This window comes from Acanthochromis polyacanthus, chromosome 1 (assembly GCF_021347895.1).
Source record: "Acanthochromis polyacanthus isolate Apoly-LR-REF ecotype Palm Island chromosome 1, KAUST_Apoly_ChrSc, whole genome shotgun sequence".
Classification (NCBI taxonomy): domain Eukaryota; kingdom Metazoa; phylum Chordata; class Actinopteri; family Pomacentridae; genus Acanthochromis; species Acanthochromis polyacanthus.
In genome coordinates, this window is record NC_067113.1 from 40,172,934 (window position 1) to 40,192,880 (window position 19,947).

A 19,947-nucleotide genomic window follows, 5' to 3' on the forward strand; every position below is an offset into this window, starting at 1 on the left:
ATTTTTGTTGTTTTTGTCAGATTTTTGCCATTTTATCTAATTTTTTCATTTTTTTGTCTCATTTTTGTCTCATTTTTGTCATTTTGTTTCCAATTTTTATCGTTTTTTGTCTCATTTTTCTGTTTCATTTTTGTCATTTTGTGTCTCCTTTGTGTAATTTTCTCTCGTTTTTGCCATTTTTTTGTCTTTTTGTTGTGTTCCTTGTATTCTTCAGGTAATATTCCTTTAGTACCAGGCATTTAAGTGGACAAGAAACTGTAGCAAACAAAGATGGTCTAATCATTTATTCCATGACTGTGTGTGAGGTCTTAGTGTGTAAATACTGCGTTCAAATCTTCTTCTGCTGCCACAGAGTGACCAAAATACTCCGGTTTGACTTCCCTGTTTGACCTAAAATCCATGTTTGTGTGTTTTGCAGCCATCCCAGTGGGAATAGTGGTGGTGAGAGGAGACTGTGACCTGGAGACCTGCAGACTCTACATCGACAGATTACAAGATGTGAGTCTCTACCTTCATCTTCATCATTTAAACGTTTGTGTTTCTTCATTGTTGTTTCACCTCCTCTCTGGGTGATTTAGGGACGATAAGCGCTGAGCTGTTCTCTCGCTGTGTGTCTCATGTGGAAAACTAACCGAGTTGAACATCTGTTTTCTCTGGATGTAAATGCTTTGGCTGCTTGCTAACCTTGAAACCTGTCTGCTGTGCTTGCTAGGACTTACACCAGGCGCCACCTACTGGCCACAGAGTGCACTATCAGGTACACAGTGTGACCTCTGGGTGTCACTCTGCAAGGGTAGAAGAAACAGGAACATTTGGACAATTATGCAACGGTTTAGATATTTCTGGGTGTGTGGGCAGCTCCTTGAAGAACTCCTACAGTCCTTTGGAGAGTTTAAGGACGAGATAAAAACAATAAACTGACTCTGGTCTTTACAGACTGACACCCATGCTGAGGACAATCCTGTCTGTCCACACGAGAATGATTTCCCTGAACCAGTATATAAATAGACTCTGTACGCTGTGGTTGTCCTGAATGTCTTATTTACTGTCCAACCTGTTCTTAGATGTAGCTGATAAATCGGTAGAAGGCCGATAAGGATCACAGCGTCTGTTCTTTTGTCTCCAGGATGAGAGCAGAGGAATCCCCAGGACCAGTTCAACCAGTAGACTGTCTCCCAACTGGAGCTTCTTGGACTGTGAGTCACTGAATAGAGCTTGATAGAGATTTTACACCAAAAAATGATGTCAGAGATGTATATGTGTTCATAAATAGCTCACACTGACGGCTCTTAATCAGAATTAAAGGTTCACAGTACTTTTCTCCTCAGATTCTCCTCTAAAGGACTTATTTTTATATTCTGTGTGTTTTTTTATAGCATGTGATGTCCTGATTTATTCATCTCTGCCTCCACTTCACTGAAGTGCTCACTAATGTTAATGTTTTTAAAAACAAACTTAAAACCTACCTTTTTACTTGAATTACCTTGTAGTGTTTTTATTCTTTTTATAACTCCCAATTTATAGTTATCACTATTATTATTATTATTATTATCTTTATTTTTATTTTATTTTATCTATCTTTTATTCTGTTTCAATTTATTTTATTTTATTATATGATATATTTAATTGAATTTTATTTACTTATTTATCTATTTATTTTACTGATCTACTTATGGATTTATTTTATTTATTCATTTATTTTTATTTATCTATTTATTCATTTATTTTACACTTTAAACTAACCTCCAGTGTTTACCTATTTTAAACCTTCAGATGGCGTTTCCTCAGTACGTACTGGGTATAACAATGTCCCTGATTTATTATTGTCTTTTATTTATGTTGCTTTTTAACACTACAGTGTATGGATTATTATTATTATCATAGCTTTTTAATTTTATTTGTGAATCACTGTTTCTTTTTTAAACACACCGATATAATAGAATTAGAAATACAACATCAGTTTTTTTTATGTATATATACAGTATATTTTTTTTTCTCTCATTTTCTTTTTTATATTTGATTCTTTCAGGATTAAAAGTAAATCCAGATAAAGTATTGAATAAAATCTGACATTATTGTCCAGGTGATCGTGATAATTGATTAAAGCTCTTTAATACAGTGTGTGTGACGTTCCTTTGTGTGTCTGTTTGTGTGTTTTTTCTCTCCAGCCACATCAGCTGACCGCTTCTATCGCATCGACAAAGCTCAGGTACAGAACTCAGTCCTTCTGCAGAGGTGTTTGATGCTCAAACTGTTAAAAACTCGTTCAGAGATCACTGGATTTCTGATTCTAATTTTATAATCTGCTTGTGTGCTTGCAGGAACACCTCCACTTTGTGACAGAAATCTGTCAGGACGAGGTGTTCATCCTGGACCACGAGGGTCCTGTGGTGAACCAGGGGTCGTCCACGGGGATGCCTGATCTGGTGGTGGAGCCCACGGCAGGGTATGTAGAGGCTCACACCTGTTTGTTTTAAATTAAAATTACGTCTTTTATACGTCCATCCTGGTCCATAAGTGTAACACACGTGTGCTTTCTTCTGTATTTACAGAGCTCCTCTGACACTTGAGGAACAAGGTAGAACGCACACACACACACACACACACACACACACACACACACTTAGAATAACTACATTAAAATCTGAGTTTCAGCTTTGGTTTAGTCCAGAGGTGTCCAACATGAGGCCCGTGGACCAAAACTGGTCCTCCAGAGGGTCCAATCAAAGTGTAAAAATTACAGAGAAGACATTAACTGCAGATTGTAAATCAGTAAAACTATAAATTTAAAATCATTTCTAGACCATGACAAGTTGTTTTCATCATAAAGGAAAATGCTAGATTGTTCTTTTGTCATTTTGTGTCTCATTTTTGTCTGACTTTTGTCGTTTGTCTCATGTTTTTGTCGTTTTGTGTGTTGCTTTATTCATTGTTTTGTCATTTTTGTATCATATTTGTTGTTTGTCTCATATTTTTGTCACTTTGTAACTTTTTTGTCTAATTTTTTGTTTAGTTTCATTTCGTTTGTCTCATTTTTTTTGTCGTTTTGTGTCTCATTTTTGTACAATTGTGTCTCGTTTTTTGTGTTTTTTCGTCTGACTTTTGTTGTTTGTCTCATGTTTTTGTCGCTTTGTGTTTCCTTTTTGCCTCGCTTGTGTTGTTTGTCTACTTTTTTGTTGTGTTGTGTCTCACTTTTGTCTTTTTTTGTGTTGTTTTTGTCGTTTGTCCATTTTTTTGTCACTTTGTAACTTTTTTGTCTAATTTTTGCCTCTATATATGTTTGTTTCGTGTCTTTTGTGTCATTTTTTTGTTGTTTTGTGTCTCATTTTCTTAACGTTTCATCTTTTTTTTTGTCTGACTTTGATCATAAAGTAGAATACTATAGCGTTCAGTTCCTGTGACTAAATGTTGTGTTTCTTTGTAGACACTCTGTGATCTGGAAGTTTTAATGCGTAAATGATAAACAGAGGCTGAACGTTGCTTAAACTGAATTTATTTTTCCTCAGAAATTCCAGGTTGTTCATAATGTTTTGTAAAACGATAACTCCTTAAATGTGATCATTTCCAGAATCTACTTTTTTGCCCTAGAACAAAGGAGAAATGTGGAGTTGTGGTTATTTATTATCAGTTCTTATGCTGTGATTTTACTGCTCACTGGAGACTAAATTGGGCTGAATGTGGAGCCTGAACTAAGATGAGTTTGACACGCCTGGTTTAGGATGTTCCTGCTTTAGAACTGAAAAGATGTTTTTTCTTAATTCTGTTTTGCTTTTACTTCACGTCACGAATGATGAGTCATCCCGCCAAAGTATGACTCAGCAAAAAACAAACATCTGCACTTTTGGCTTTATGTTTTTGTTTTTTTTTAATCTCGCTGAGTAATTCCTTGAGGGCCTTGCAAGTGTTGCAAGTTTGGACCTTTTAAAGTGCTATGTCCAGACTTGTAACCTTCAGAACAATAACTTCCTTTAGCCTGAAGTCTTTCTCTAAATGGGTGTTTCCTTTTGGCTCGTTAACCGTCAGTAATAAGTTTTTGGAATGACCGGGACTCTCCAGTGTCATAAACCTGTTGTTCCCTTCACGTGCTTGTTTGTCCACTTTCAGTTTTATTTACGCTTCAGGGCACAAACAACTCCGACTTCCTGCTGGTTTTTCTTCTTCTAGCAGGTGTTTCATCTGAAATTCAGTCTTCAGTTCGGCCTATCCAGTAGTTGTGAAGCTCTCATATTTATTCTGAAATCCTGCTGCATAAAATAAAAGCTTCCAACACACGTACAGTCCCTCTGAGGTCACTGAATATTTTTAGATTAGCTTGATGGTTCAAGAGGAGAGAGATATTCTGCTACAAAGAAGAAACTTTTATCCTTCACCTGTTTGGATTTGTAGGAAAGTGAAGCAAAGTTCAGGAGAGCAGAGTCCCTGCAGGAACCCTCAGAGGAAGCTGTTTTCATCTCAGATACCTGCATTGTTTGGCTCACACTGAAGTGGAAACACACAAACCCAGTTGTTGTGTATCTGGAGTAGAACTCCCTGAACTTTATCCAGCATTAGTCATCAGCACCGAGGCAGAAATCTCCAGAGAACAGTTTGATTCTACAGACGTGTGGAGAGGGAAGATAGGAAAAGTCCACAGAAATCTGTAGATCAAAGCTCTGTCCTGTGGCGGCCTCTCACATGATGATGGTTTCTGTGTTTATATTAGTTTATTTTCTTTATTTCTGCAGCGCTGCTGACTGCTGCCGGCTCCGGGGATCTTCCAATGGTACGTCTGCATTCCCTCACAAACATGGATGACTGATGGAGAATGAGCAACAGGAACCGGTTTCTCCTGTTTGCGTCTTCATATCACCTTAGCGGGACATTCTTCCTCCAGCTAGTAAAAACGTGACGCAGCACGAAGTCAGTTCAGGAAATCAGTGTTCAGGTTTTACCAGCAAAACTTTAAGATGTTTGGTTTCCATTTTCTACAGAAGATTGTTTTTATATCTGTTAATACACATATACACGTTTAAGTTGCTCTATATTAGGTAAAGTTGATCTATTTTAGTTAAAGTTGCTCTATATTATAGATAAAGTTACTCTATATTAGCTAAGGTTGCTCTATATTAGTTAAAGTTGCTCTAAAATGAGTTAAAGTTGCTCTGAAATGAGTTAAAGTTGCTCTATATTTGTTAAAGTTGCTCTAAAATGAGTTAAGGTTGCTCTATATTAGCTGAAGTTGCTCTACATTAGTTAAAGTTGCTCTACATTCATTGAAGTTGCTCTATATTTGTTAAAGTTGCTCTGTATTAGCTAAACTTGCTCTAGCTTAGTTAACGTTGCTCTACATTAAATTTGCTCTATATTGAAATTGCTCTACATTAGCTAGAGTTGCTCTATATTAGTCAAAGTTGCTCTACAATAAAGTTGCTCTACATTAATTTTGCTCTATATTAGCTAAAGTTGCCCCAAACTTTTGAACGGTTGTTTACAGTTTCAGTCGTGTTTCCCAAAGCGACACATCAGAGCATCTTTCTGTAGAATTAAATTGATGCGACACATAGATGCTAACAACAACAACAACACAAGTATATGTTTGTAGCTGCAGTAGTTTGGCGTAAAGTTTAATGTGGAGCGTCAGGCCTCTGTTAGTGACGTGTTCTGGTTTGAATTTATAAGTTCTTGCTCTGCTGTAGAACGATAACTGAGCTGTCAGTGATGTTGAGCTGCTTCCTGTGTCCTCCAGCTGTCAGAGTGTGTGGTTCAGGGAGTCAGTTTGTTGGTCAGAGACTCTGGAGGATGTTCAGCGTTACACATAGCAGCTCAGAACGGACACACAGACCTGGTCAGCTACATCCTGCAGCAAGGTGAGGACGGCTTACAGCGCTGGACGTTTAGATCATCAGTCACGTGTGTCGCAGTAAACAAACGGCTTCCTCAATGTGTTCTCTACAAACCCTACAAAACAAAACTTGATTTTGTCATTTTTTTGTCCCGTTTTTGTTGTTTTGTGCCTCATTTGTGTCGTATTGGCTCATTTTTGTCATTGTGTCTCGTTTTTGTCAATTTCTCTCATTTTTGTCGTTTTCAGTCCCGTTTTTGTCATTTTGTGTCTCAGTTTTGTCAATTAATGTTTAATTTTTGTCACTTTGTGTCTCGTTTTTGTAAATTTATGTCACATTTTTCGCATTTCTTGTCTCATCTTTGTCATTTTGTCTTGTTTTTGTAATTTTGTGTTTCATTTTTGTTGTTTTATGTCTTGTTTGTGTCAATTTCTCTTGTTTTTGTCGTTTTCAGTCTCATTTTTATCATTTTGTATCCCAGTTTTGTCAATTTATGTTTCTTTTTTCTCATTTTGTGTCTCATTTTGTCATTTTGTGTCTCGTTTTTGTCATTTTGTCTCGTTTTTGTCATTTTCAGTCTCGTTGTCCTTTTTGTGTAATTTTTTCTCTTTTTGTTGTTTGTCAGTTTTTTTGTCTCTAACTTTTTTGTCTCTTTTTTGTTTGTTTCTTGTCATTTGTCTAATTTTTGTAAATTTTTGTGTAGTTTTTGTAACACTATCTTGCTTTTGTTGGCTTTTTTGTCCTTTTTTGTCTGACTTTTGTTGTTTTGTTTCTTGTTTTTTGTCACTTTTGGTCTTGTTTGTGTCATTTGTGTCGTGTTTTGTCTCATTTTTGTTGTTTGTCCATTTTTTGTGGCTTTGTAACTTTTTTGTCTAATTTTTTCGTTTTGTTTCGTGACGTTTGTCTCATTGTTTGTCATTTTGTGTCTCAATTTTGGCACTTTGTGTCTTGTTTTTGTCATTTTGGGTCTCATTTTTGTCATATTTTGTCTTGATTTTGTTGTTTTTTTGTCTTTTCTTGATAAGTAAAACACTACATCATTCCAGGTGACTAAATGTTGTGTTTCTTTGTCGACACTCTGTCATCTGGAAGTTGTAATGTGGAAATGATAAACTGAGGATGAATGTTGATGAAATTGAACTTATTTTTCTTAACAAATTTCAGGTTGTTCATGATGTTTTGTAAAAAGATTTTCAGAATGTACTTTTTTGCACTTAAACAAAGGAAACATTTAGAGTTATTTATAGCTTATTATTCTGTGATTTTACTGGCCACTGGAGATCAGATTGTTCTGAATGTTTCCTCTGAACTAAAATGAGTTTGACACTTTTAAAAAGGTAAATCTGTCCTAAAATCATCCACTGTAGCTCATGTTTCCTGTGTTTGTCTCTCCTAAGGGTCTAAGGTTCTCCTGGATTTGACAGACAGAGAGAAGTACGATGCTGCTTTCATTTTTAGATGAATTCTTGTTTGAAATCAGCTTTCCTGTGCGTGCCAGCAGCTCACTTCCTCTTTGCTGTGTTTTCAGAGGGGATACGGCGCTGCACAAAGCCGCCTCAGAGAAGCAGCATGCGGTGTGTCGGCTGCTGGTGGAGGCCGGAGCGTCGCTGGAAAAGACCAACTTCCAGGTAAACTCGACGTGTTTCCCGTAAGTCTGTACTTGTGTTATTGCTGGAGCTTTAACCTTTTCACTGCAGACACAAAGATATGATTCATCCTCCTGTTGTCTTCATTTACAGGCACCAAAGAGTATTGTTTCCTTGTCTGAAAAAAAAAAAAAAAAATTCCCAAAATTCAGCGAAAAAAAAATCCCCAATTTTCAGAAAATTTTCAAAACCTCCAGGAAAAAAATTCCAGTATTTCCTTAAAAGTTTCCCGTAAACGTTTTATTTAAAAAAAAGAAAAAAATTGGCATGAAAAATCAAAAAATGAGTCGAAATCTTCCAAAAAATCCTAATAATATCCAAAGTGATTCCATATATATATATATGATTAAAACTTCTGATATTTTCTTTAAGAACATTCACAAAAAAATCAAAGTGATCTATATTAAAGTTGCTCTACACTAGCTAAAATTGCTCTAAAATCAGTTGAAGTCACTATATTAGTTAAAGTTGCTCTATATTAGCTAAAGTTGCTCTATCTTAGTTAAAGTTGTTCTAAAATGAGTTAAAGTTGCTCTATATTTGTTAAAGTTGCTCTAAAATGAGTTAAGGTTGCTTTATATTAGCTGAAGTTGCTCTGTAGTAGCTAAACTTGCTCTACATTAGTTAAAGTTGCTCTATATTCAATGAAGTTGCTCTATATGTGTTAAAATTGCTCCATATTAGCTAAACTTGCTCTACACTAAAATTATTCTACATTAATGTCACTCTATATTGTTGCTCTGTCTTAGTTTAAGTTCCCCAAATTTCCCAAATTTCAGAAAATTTTCAAAACCTACAGGAAGAAAATTCCAGTAATTCCTTAAAAGTTTCCCTTAAAAGTTTTATTTAAAAAAAGAAAAAATTTGGCATGAAAAATCAAAAAATGAGTAAAAATCTTCCAAATATATATATATATATATATATATATATATATATATATATATATATATATATATAATATCCAAAGTGATTCCATATATATATATGATTAAAGCTCTGGATGTTAGCTTTATACATTAATCCTGGATGTTAGCTTTATACATTAGCTCTGGATGTTAGCTTTATACATTAGCTCTATATGTTAGCTCTGGATGTTAGCTTTATACATTAGCTCTGTATGTTAGCTCTGGATGTTAGCTTTATACATTAGCTCTATATGTTAGCTCTGGATGTTAGCTTTATACATTAGCTCTGTATGTTAGCTCTGGATGTTAGCTTTATACATTAGCTCTGTATGTTAGCTCTGGATGTTAGCTTTATACATTAGCTCTATATGTTAGCTCTGGATGTTAGCTTTATACATTAGCTCTGTATGTTAGCTCTGGATGTTAGGTTTATACAATATCTCTAGATAAACCAGTAGGTGGAGATTTCAGGGGCCACGTAGGTATCTAGAACGTAAATTGTTAGCGTAGCTCAGAGCCTCGGGATGATCTTTAAATGCGTATGTCCACCAGGGGAAGACGCCGGCAGAACAAGCAGAGGGAGACTCGGAGCTGGCCACTTACCTGAGCTCCCAGCAGAGTTCATCTGGTAACCATGACGACCTGGAGACGGCCGTCTGAGGCGCGACACACACACACACACACACACTCTCGCACACACTCTGTGGACTCGAACACACTCGTAGTGGAGACGGACCGGGAGAGGAAAGTGTTTCAGGAACGAGCGGAGTCCGGATCCGAGTCGATGAACTGCTTCAGCAGCACTGCAGAGACGATTTTAATGCTCAACTATTTATTTGTATTTATTTATTCATATTCTATTTATTGGTTGTGCTGATTGATTGATTGACTGATTGTAGGACTTTTAACAGTTCAGGATGAAGTGCAATTTGACCAGCCGTCACATGTGGTGAGTTCACCTGCCGGACTCACGGAAACACGTTTCTTATCTTGTAAGGGATTTTACTCAGTAGGACCTGCGGTGTGGATTAAGCAGTTAAACAGCAAGAAACAGTAAAAGTTTATCCCTTAAAACCTGCGTGCCAAAGACATCGCACTGATGTAGTGTAATGTCCAATCCAGAACTCCAGTAAAGACCCGACACACCACTCCACGTCCTCCCAGACTTTGAAAACTGTGTCTTCAGTACCAAGTTATGCAACGATGACATGTTTATCACATGTCACTTCATTCGATGAGTCACCAGAAGTTCCAGAAAGCACAGGAAGTGGGTCAACATATCGCGCAGAAACTCTCCCAGATGACCACAAGAGTTCATAGGAAGTAGATCTTCAAAAAGTCCCCGTCGTGGGTGCTCTGTGCCCCATCTTTAGGTTCCTTTCCACTGCAGGATTTGTGGGAAACGTGCGGCGATGTGAACGAGGATCAGCGTAGAACCAACGGCTCCAACTGCAGCCCAACAGTGAGTTATCTGGAGGAAGTAGGCTGCTAGGAAAGCCCAAATCCTCACTGAGCTCCTTCTTGAGAGTCACCAGAACACGTTTCCCCCTTTTATACTCTTCTGGAAAGATGCTACTGTTCTTTTTTGTCATTGTTTAACCTTTGGTCCACAAAAAAAGGTATTTATTCCATTTTAACATCTTGAAATAACTACAGGACAAAGATGGACACATTTGGGACGTTGTTGTTGAGATATTTTCAGTCTGAACTTGAGCAAAAAGTCACTTTTGGCCAAATCTGTTGTTATGTAAATGAAGTTTAGCCAACTCATGTGGATCAACAAGAACCAACAGCTGCAGCCCAACAGCTGGTTGTTTGGTGGAAGAAGGCGGCGAGGAACTTCCAAATTCTACACAAGACCAAATAAAAATTCATCTCCTTGGACAGCATTTTAAAATGTGACACAAAGAGGATCCACAAAGTCGTCTGAAGAATTTTTAGCTCATTTTAAAAAGTGATTCAGCGTCATGCAGCCACTTCAGTCCCCAGTTTGGTCTTTTTAAGGATTCCTCATCGTTAGTATTTTCTCTTTCGCTTCCCTCCATGTGTTGACGTTGTCTCACTAGTTTGACTATTAAAAGTTGATTATTTAGTTGTTTTTTGGCAGACTGCTGACATTAAACTCCACTTTTCATTATTCTTAACATGAATTATGCCAAATATTATGCAAGTTTCCCCCTCAGAATTGTATTTTAGTAGAAAGTATCTCCTAAATAGTACAGTTTACTGAGAAAAATGCATTTAATTTGGCCTTTATTGTGTGAATAATCACTAAATAACTTCAGACAGTAGAGATACGACGTGATGAAAAGATTCATTCATTCATCGAGGGGGTAAAAATGCCTAAACTGTTGTTTTCGGTGTCTCAGTTGTGAAAATTTGCTTGTTTTCTTTGTCATCTCTGTCGGTAAATTTGATATTCTTTGTGGGGTTTTTTGGTCCAGATTGGGGGAATGTAAGAGACGGATGTCACTATTTTCTGACGTTTAATGAGGGAGATATTAATCTAGAATAGAAAACAACGAGAAATAGAAAAATCAGTCCAACTTGCCAGATGTGTTGCCATCCTAGTAGTTTTTTTTAGTCATGAATGAACCAAATGGGACCGAACCGAGGGGACCAGTATGGAGGGAAGAAACCAGTTTAAAGAATGCATCAACCTGTGACTTTCAGACAATCTCATCGACAAATAATTTCACTTTTCATAGTTTGTGTCGACCCAGCAAAGCTTTTCATGTGCTGTGTGTGTGTGTGTGTTAATACGGCTCATTCCATATCATTTGAACAGAAACGTCAGTCGAACCGCAGCCTGTTTGTATTCGTTCGTTTGCAGCGTTTATCCGAGAAGAGAAAAGAAGAATCTGAGCCATATTCAATGCAATATGAATAGATGACGTCTCTTTTGCATTTCTCTATTAATCGTTTACATTACATTAATGTTTGAACACTGTCGACCATTTAGCACCGAGGAGTATCGAATGTGCAGTTTTACTTCAGTGCTGGTTGGGTTTATGATTGTCTTGTTTTGGTTTGTTTTTCTTTTGCGTGCATGTATGTCACTGCTTTGAGGTTTCTTTTGGTGTAACCTGTTGTAAACTAAATCCATATTTACGGTAGGAAATGCTTCCCAAGTATCTGTGGGGACTAAAAGATGAGCCATCGTAGAAGTAGGGCTGCGAAAATCAGCATCACAGTGTTACTCCTTTCTTCTTTTTACGTCAACATTTAGCAGTTTTCATCATTTAATCCTTTACGAGCCAAAACTTGCATTGAAAGAAAGTCTTTTCGAGTCAATTATGTAAACAAAAGTTAGAATTAATTATTACTTCAAGGTTCACTCTGTGTATCTAAGAACTCAGGCAGAATTTCATCTTTAAATTTTTCCCATTTAAATGAGTAGTTTCTGTGCTGAATTTGAAGACTTTAGGACACGTAAAAACTTTGTGATTGCAAGCTGCCTTACTGCCCATACACTCACCCACAGCTGGACCAGTTGGACCGCCGGTTAGTCAACCATCCAAGTAGTTGACTAACCAACTACTGTTTCGAAACCTCAAGTCTTGAATTTATCAGTCACCTTTGTCTTTTGAAAACAAATGTGACCAGTCACTGGTGGATCTGACTGAGAACTCAAAGACTTTATTCACATTGATAGAAAAGCGACCAACATAACTTTAGCGTTTTTTCTTTTCACTAAATGGGACCATAATTTACTAAATGAACATCACAGAATCTTCACAAAGACTTCAAACTGGCAGTTTAGAGCGTAAACTCTACAAGAAAAGGGAGCAAATTAAGTGAGAAAAAGAGTAGTTTTCTCATAGACTTCTGTAGAATGTGACTTCTTTTTGCAACCAGAGGAGTCGCCCCCTACTGGCTGTAAGAAAGAATACAGGTTTAAGGCGGTGGGACCGGGGCCAGGTCGCAGATTCAGCATCCCGAGAGACAAACAGGCGTGAACTAACTGTGACGTCACCCGTTGGTTTCATCGGCGACAAAATGAAGCCCAGATTTTGCTACTTCCTAGTCGCCATTTTGGATTTTTTGGAGCCAGTGACGTAAAAAGCGTCATCAAACAGGCTGGACCGGAGAGCAACTAGGGGCAGGACCAGTCTATGGGACTGTCAATCAAGTATAGCCACGCCCCCTGGCTCCGCCAACTTTAACGATTTATTTAAAATTCAGTATTGATTTATTTTAAGATCGGCCACCTGATCTCTCATTCTGACCATGAAAACTAACGGGGAAAAAATCCTGAGCTGTAGAAAATCAGTCTATCAAATTTTATGAATTGGGGTCTATGGAGAAAAAGCTTTTTGGAGCCAACCCTAGCGGACGGCGTGATATTGCAAGTTTTTGACACTTCCGGGTGGGCTTCATTTTTGGAGCCAGATGCTACGCCCATCTTTATATACAGTCTATGGAGACAAACAGTCATTAGCTCACACTGAAGCACAAGTCGGTAGGAAAATACCAATGAAAATGAAAATGTAAACTGTAAGTCTGACTTACGTTTGGGAGCCATAATGAAGTTAGCGAATGTAGCATAATCCAATGTGGCGACAAACAAACAAAGCTGTCTTATAGCACCACATGACAAAATATTCGTCCGCTAGCCAGTGAGCTCCCCTGACACGCGACGAAACTCCGTACGTTAAACCGAGGACTGGCAAGTAATCAGTTCCGATGCAGCAACAAACGCCGTAAGTCGAGAACTTCATAAACCGAGGACCTGCTGTACAAGGTCTTGTGTTTCTTGACCCGTTCAAGCGTTCTTTTTTTTAAAACCCTGCTCTATTTTTTTCTACTGTAGAAGCTAAGCCAATGCTTGAAGCCCCTCAGGTGTTTCACCAAGACTTAGATAACTGACACGCCAACAAACTTTATCGCATCTGATGATGAGAGCCCCAGACATTAGTTTGCATTTCGATAATCTATGCATTTATTGCTCCAAAACAAATGCAATCCAACATTCGTCGTCTCAAACAAACAATTCAATACGAGAGGCTTCTTCAGCGTTCAAAACTGTTCTACCTTTCAGAAACACCTGCCTGGACAAAGATTGGTTCCTACTTACAGCGTAGCGCTCATTGGTTCCTACATCTACATTGAGGTGTGCTGTTATGTTAGCATCGATTAGCACAGGAAAGAACCTCTAACTGCAGCAGAATCAATGTTGTTGCTAAAATTGTAGTTTCCATTACAGCGCACACTCACAGTGCCTTGTTTAAGGTTGGTCATGAGTTTCGTACATGTTTCCCCGTGCACGTTTTCTCACTACTTAGCTGTACAGAAAATTACGCTAAAGATTAATTCTGTGATGAAGACAGAAATGTAAAACATTTTCTGTCAGATATCAAATAAAATAACACATGTTGACTTATAAAAAGTGAAGTAATGATGGTCCTTAACTAAATTCAGTCTTTTGATTAAAATAATCTGGAAAATTTTACTAGTTTCATGAATAAACAGCCATTTTTAGCCTTTATAGCAGCTCTTTACCAGTAAAATATTTGTGTCTTATGATGCAAGACTTCTGCGATGGCTACTACTGTCCACTATCCAACACCTTCTTCTGGGGATTATAAAATAGACAAAATGTGTATAAATGATCTCCTGAACTGTCAGTGAATGGTGACGACATTTTCTATGAAGTGACTGTGCTAATAAGCTAGCCCGTTCTGAACGACAAACATGCTTCTTATCTTTCTATTGAGTAGAAATATGACTTTGTATTAAAGTGTCTCTCATCAGCGTTGGGTATGCATGGCATTTTCTTACCTCCTTGGGATTATTTTCTAGTAACGGCATAAAAAATGGCATTATTGTTGTTTAAACTATTGAATTCTTATAGTTTTAAATGATTTCTATCTGATTTTCTTCAAAGGTTGGGCATGTTTGGGTGTTTTTTTTTGTTCCTTTTGCTTTTGTATTTCTTTTCTTTTTCTGCTAATGATGATGGGATTACTTGAAGTTTGTTGTTTTATTTTATTCATTTGTTAAAAGAAGATGTGATGCTGTAGTTTTTGTGTCTGATCTTGTTTCTTATTTCAGTGATTGCTGCTGCTTATTGCCATCACTAAGCTGTGTTTCCTCGTTGATCTCGGCTGGAAAGTAGCTGACGTCATTTAAATTTAAACATTCAGAAGAAAAGGAGCTCAAAAGAGCCCTTACCATTCATGATTACAACATTTTTATTCTTTTGTTTGATGAGAAGAAACATTAGCAGACTGACTCCAAGTCACAGAAGTATTAAAGTTAGATTAGTTTAGTCAAATTAAAGTTCATCAATGCAGTACAGAGTCAGTAATTCATCACAAAGGGCCATATATTACATACTGGTACTATGTCTATGAACATTATTTCAAATATGCTAACAGCCATGCTAACAGCTCTGTGAGACTGTAACTTGTTAGCGCTAAATGCTAGCTGTAGCATAGCATGCTAGCCTTCTGACAATATTAATGCTGAAATGTTGATGTTTGGCAAATATGTTGGTTATCTTTGCTTAGCATGCTAACATGCTGATGTTTAGCCAGCATGTTAGCAGTCTTTGCCCAGTAACCTGCTCAAAATGACAGTGCTAGCATGTTGATGTTAAGCAGACATGTTTGCTAACGTTGCTTACCATGCTAACGTACTAACATGCTCATACTAATATTTTGATGTTAAGCAAATATCTTGCCTTTGCACCTTTGCTTAGCTTGTTAACATGTTAGTATGAAGCATGTATAATGCTTACCATCTTTGCTTAGCATGCTACCATGCTCACAACAACAATGCTAACATGCTGATTTGTAGCAAATACAAGGTTAGAATCTTTGTTTAGCATGTTAACATGTTGATGTTAAGCAGACATGTTTTCTAATGTTGCTAGGCATGCTAACATGCTTGTAATAACAATGCTAATATGTTGATGTTAGGCAAATATTTTTTATGATCTTTGCTTAGCTTGCTGATGTGTTAATATTAAACTGATGTAATAATTGCCATTTTTGCTTAGCATGCTAACATTCATGCTAAAAAAAAAAGTTACTGAATTTAATGTTTACCAGATGTGTTTGCTATTTTGCTCGGTATGCTAGCATCTAAATGGCAAAGCTAACATTTCATACTTTGCACACATAATGTTTATGAAATGTTGCTGAGCATGTTAGCATGCTACCATTTGCTAATTAGCACTGATTAGAGAGTTCAACTGGATCAAGGCACACACACACACGTTCACTAAAAAAAATAATATTAGAAACAAAAAAAAAGCACCAAAAAGAAGCAAATAGAATATTTACTGGCAATTTGCATGGAAATCATTCAAATAGTCATCAAATGTTTCACTCAACATCCCAAATATTCACTTCATAGAAAAGGGATAAATCCTCTGATGATCATGAACGTCTGCTCCACATGACATCTAATGGGTGTTCAGATATTTCAGTCTGAGTAGTGAACTGATAATAAAATATGAGTTTATTGATCGTTTACAGACTTGTAGCAGCAGCATGTTGACACGCAGACGACCCACAAACCCGACAGAACATTAATAGTCATCAGTACGCCCGTATATATAAGGTAGAAAAAAATGATTGAGTTTTAATCATAAAACAACAATTTTCATGACAGCACAACATATAACTCATAATTTTAAATATAAAAGCTTATATGATGGTAGATGGGCACTAAGCTGTTAGCATGGCTAAAGCATACAGACACCGTTTAAATACAAGCTTTAAAAACATCAAACCAGAACATTTTCAGTCATCATATTTTTTTTTATTCAAGCCAACGCCAGGAAGTTCTACTAAGAATATACAGACACGATTATCCCCAGTGTTCCCAGTAACTCTGCTGGGTGCTGGGTGGAGTTAAATCCATCATCTGGACACTTCTCAGTCTTTCTGGCACCTCTGTGGGTTTGAAGATTATCTTTACCCGAGTGGATCTTTCTGAAGCTCTGTGTAAACGTCTCACAGCCGGCGAGAAACACGAAGAAATACACGAATAAATCTGTAATATTGATAGATTAAACTTGTCTTTTAAGTCACTGTGTAATCCAAATGGAAAGATACAGTCAGAACATGTGTGGCTTTAAAGGGTTAAAAGTGATGTTTATTTTTAGGAGGATTGTTATCAGGTTTGGAAAGACGCCTTAAATGTGCACACTGGGTTTCTTATCAGATAACTTTTAGCAACTACAGAGTATTAAACTCATGTCTGTAAATTATCATGGACTTCAGTGTGGACAGCTGTATTTGTGTGTTTGTTCTAATAACACAACTTGCTACTCAGAGTCCTTTCCTGCCTTTAAAAAATGTTTTTTATTCCTCCATACCGACCTACGATATATGCTGTGAAAAGTGAGTCAGAAGCTTCATATTCAGTAAAACTGTGCAATCAGAAACAAAGGAGTTCAGAAGATGCCTCACCGTTCATGATTACAACACCTTTGTTCTTTTTTTGAGAAGGAACATTAGCAGACTGACTCCAAGCCACAGACGTATTAAAGTTAATAACTGTAACTGGTTAGCGCTAAATGCAAACCTCCTCACATTATTAATGCTTAAATGTTGATGTTTAGCAAATATGTTGACCATTTTTGCTTAGCTTGTTAGCATGTTAATCTTAAGCATATATAATGGTTGCTATCTTTGTTTAGCATGCTAACGTGTTGATGTGTAGCAAATATAGGGTTAGAATCTTTGTTTAGCATGCTAACATGCTGATGTTTAGCCAACATGTTTGCAATCTTTGCACAGTAATCTGCTCAAAATGACAATGCTAACATGCTTGTAACAACAGTGCTATTTTTTATGTTAAGCAAATATGTTGACCATTTTTGCTTAGCTTGTTAACATGTTAATCTTAAGCAGATATAATGCTTACATCGTTGCTTAGCATGCTAAGATGCTCACAACAACCATGTTAGCATGATGTGTAGCAAATATAAGGTTAGAATCTTTGTTTAGCATGCTAACATGCTGATGTTTAGCCAACCTGATTGCCCAGTAACTTGCTCAAAATGACAATGCTAACATGTTGATGATAAGCAGGCATGTTTGATAAAATTGCTTAGCATCTGAACATGCTAACATGCATCTACCAACAATGCTAATATTTTGATGTTTCGCAAACATGCTGACCGTCTTTGCTTAGCTTGTTAGCGTGCTAATGTGAAGCGTATATAATGCTTACCATCTTTGCTTAGCATGCTAACATGCTCACAACAACAATGCTAACATTTTGATGTGTATCAAATACAAGGTTACAATCTTTGCTTAACATGCTAACATGCTAATGTTTAGCAACATATTTTTAAGTGAATCAGGACCTTCATATTGAGCCTGATTGCTGCCGTAGTGAAACATGTTCCTGCTGGCTGTTAGCCCTCGACTCTAACCTACATTACTGAGTAAAGAGAAAAAAAATAACGTGTGACGTAGAGATTTGTCAGATGTCTGTGAAGTCAAACAGTCACTGAGTCACATCTGGGAGTTTCCTGAAGCAGCAAAAGGCTCCACTTAGTCGCTGTTTGGAGTTCTACCTTTTATGTTTCTCAATCGACAGAATATTTTTTGAACGTTTCCTTCTTCTCCTGCAGAGTAAGTTCAAAATTGACGTTAAAACATTTGTAATCTTTGAAAAGTTCCTGATCAGCTGATAAATAGACGCTGTGGTGACATGTCGTGTTAAACAGTAAGAGGGAACTTTCAGAGTTTATCAGTCAAACACAGCTGGAAATTCCACACTTCAATGTAAATACCAAGTCAGCTGACAATAAAGACACACAAAACAACAAGAATGAGACAAAAAAGAGACAGACAACAAACACAAAACAACAAAAATGAGACACAAAATGCCAAATACAAGACAAAACAAATGTCAAAAATTAGACAAAAATGACCAAAAAGAGACAGAAAACAACAAATATGAGACAAAAACAACAAAAACCAAACAGAAAAAGAGAAAACAAGACACAAAATGACAAAAATTTGACAAAAAGACAAAAAAGTGACAGAAAACCACTAAAACGAGACAAAAATGCTAAAAATTAGGCAAACAAATTACAAAAAAAGAGAGAAAACAACAAAAATGAGACAAAAACAAGACACAAAATGCAAAAAAATAAACAAAAAATGATGAAAAGGAGTTAGAAAACAAAACTGAGACACAAAACACCAAAAATTTTACAAAAAAATGTCAAAAAAACAAAACAGCCTTGATAAATCCACTTTATTTGTACCTGTAAAAGATGCAGTATTTTCTAGCAACCCTTCATTGTATCGATCATTTAAAAAACATTTTACCCTGTTTGTATCATTTGAACAGCTTTTGGAGACCTGAAAGGTTCAAACATTCAGTGATTCACCAGAAGCAGATTCATCCAGTAACCTTCTGTGACGTTATCTGAGGCTGCAAAACAACCAAACCACGTCCTGAAGCTCAGACGTTGGATCTGTTTAAACGTCAGAGTGTTTGCGAGGCTTCAGGTTCAACGTACCGATGAATACTGAGTTAAAATGATTTACTGGCATGTGTCACCTTACTGGTTTATGAGTCACGCTCTGCAGACGTGTGCCAGTAGATCTAAAGGTGCTTTTTGTGGAAAACAATTCCAGATCTGTTTCAAAACAATGAAGACGCTGTGGAATTTGTTCCAGAAGCTACTATCATCACCAGTTTTAAATGTCAGTGAGGTTACAAGCTTCCTCCTGATTGTTTTTTTTTTTTGCAACTTCCTCTTTTCTGACAGCTGCTACACAGGGTGAATTTAGTCAAAACGAAACCAGTTTCATTTTCCTGTTTTTTCTAGAAGCGTCTGTGTGACGATAAAAACAAAAAGAAATCCCCACTGTTTACGTTTTGTTTTCTCAACATAAAAAATAAATGTATAGAAATCTGAGAATGACAGAGCGTGTCATTTTGTAAAAAACAACAAAAATGAGACAAAAGATTACAAAATTAGGTTAAAGCTTTGACAAAAATAACAAAAACAAGGCAAAACAATGACAAAAATTAGATCAAAAAATGACAAAACAAACACAAAACAACAGAAACAAGACAGAAAATGTCAAAAATTTGACAAAAAAATGACCAAAAAAGACACAAAACAACAAAAACAAGACAGAAAATGCCAAAATTGGACAAAAATGTCAAAAATTAGACAAAGAAATTGCAAAAATGAGACATGAAATGCCTAAAATTAGACAAAAAAATGACAAGAGACAGAAAACAACAAAAATGGCAACGATTAGACCAAAAATTTGACAAAAAAGACACAAAACAACAAAAACAAGACAGAAAATGCCCAAAATCTGACACAAAAAAACATTAGACCAAGAAATAACAAAAAAGACACAAAGCAACAAAAACAAGACAGAAAATGCCAAAAATAGGACAAACAAGGTCAAAAATTAGACAAAAAAATTGCAAAAAAAATAGATGCAAAAATGAGACAGAAAATGCCTAAAATTCGACTAAAAATTACAAAAGAGACAGAAAACAACAAAAACGAGACACAAAACGACAGAAATAAGACAAAAATGGCAAAAATTAGACAAAACATGACAAAGAAGACAC

At 36.6% G+C, this 19,947-nt stretch overlaps 1 protein-coding gene across 1 annotated transcript in view; it reads left to right on the top strand.

The window, feature by feature from the left end:
• The window catches only part of dgki (diacylglycerol kinase, iota), a 113,422-nt gene extending 96,762 nt beyond the window's left edge, over window positions 1-16,660 (top strand). The window contains 11 exon segments of the mRNA XM_022209744.2: window positions 419-498; window positions 713-757; window positions 1,127-1,196; window positions 2,169-2,209; window positions 2,322-2,446; window positions 2,553-2,578; window positions 4,725-4,762; window positions 5,726-5,846; window positions 7,220-7,256; window positions 7,351-7,450; window positions 8,926-16,660. Of these exon segments, the coding sequence (XP_022065436.2) occupies window positions 419-498; window positions 713-757; window positions 1,127-1,196; window positions 2,169-2,209; window positions 2,322-2,446; window positions 2,553-2,578; window positions 4,725-4,762; window positions 5,726-5,846; window positions 7,220-7,256; window positions 7,351-7,450; window positions 8,926-9,033 (791 nt within the window). The 3' untranslated portion in view covers window positions 9,034-16,660.
• The last annotated feature ends 3,287 nt before the right edge of the window (window positions 16,661-19,947 follow it).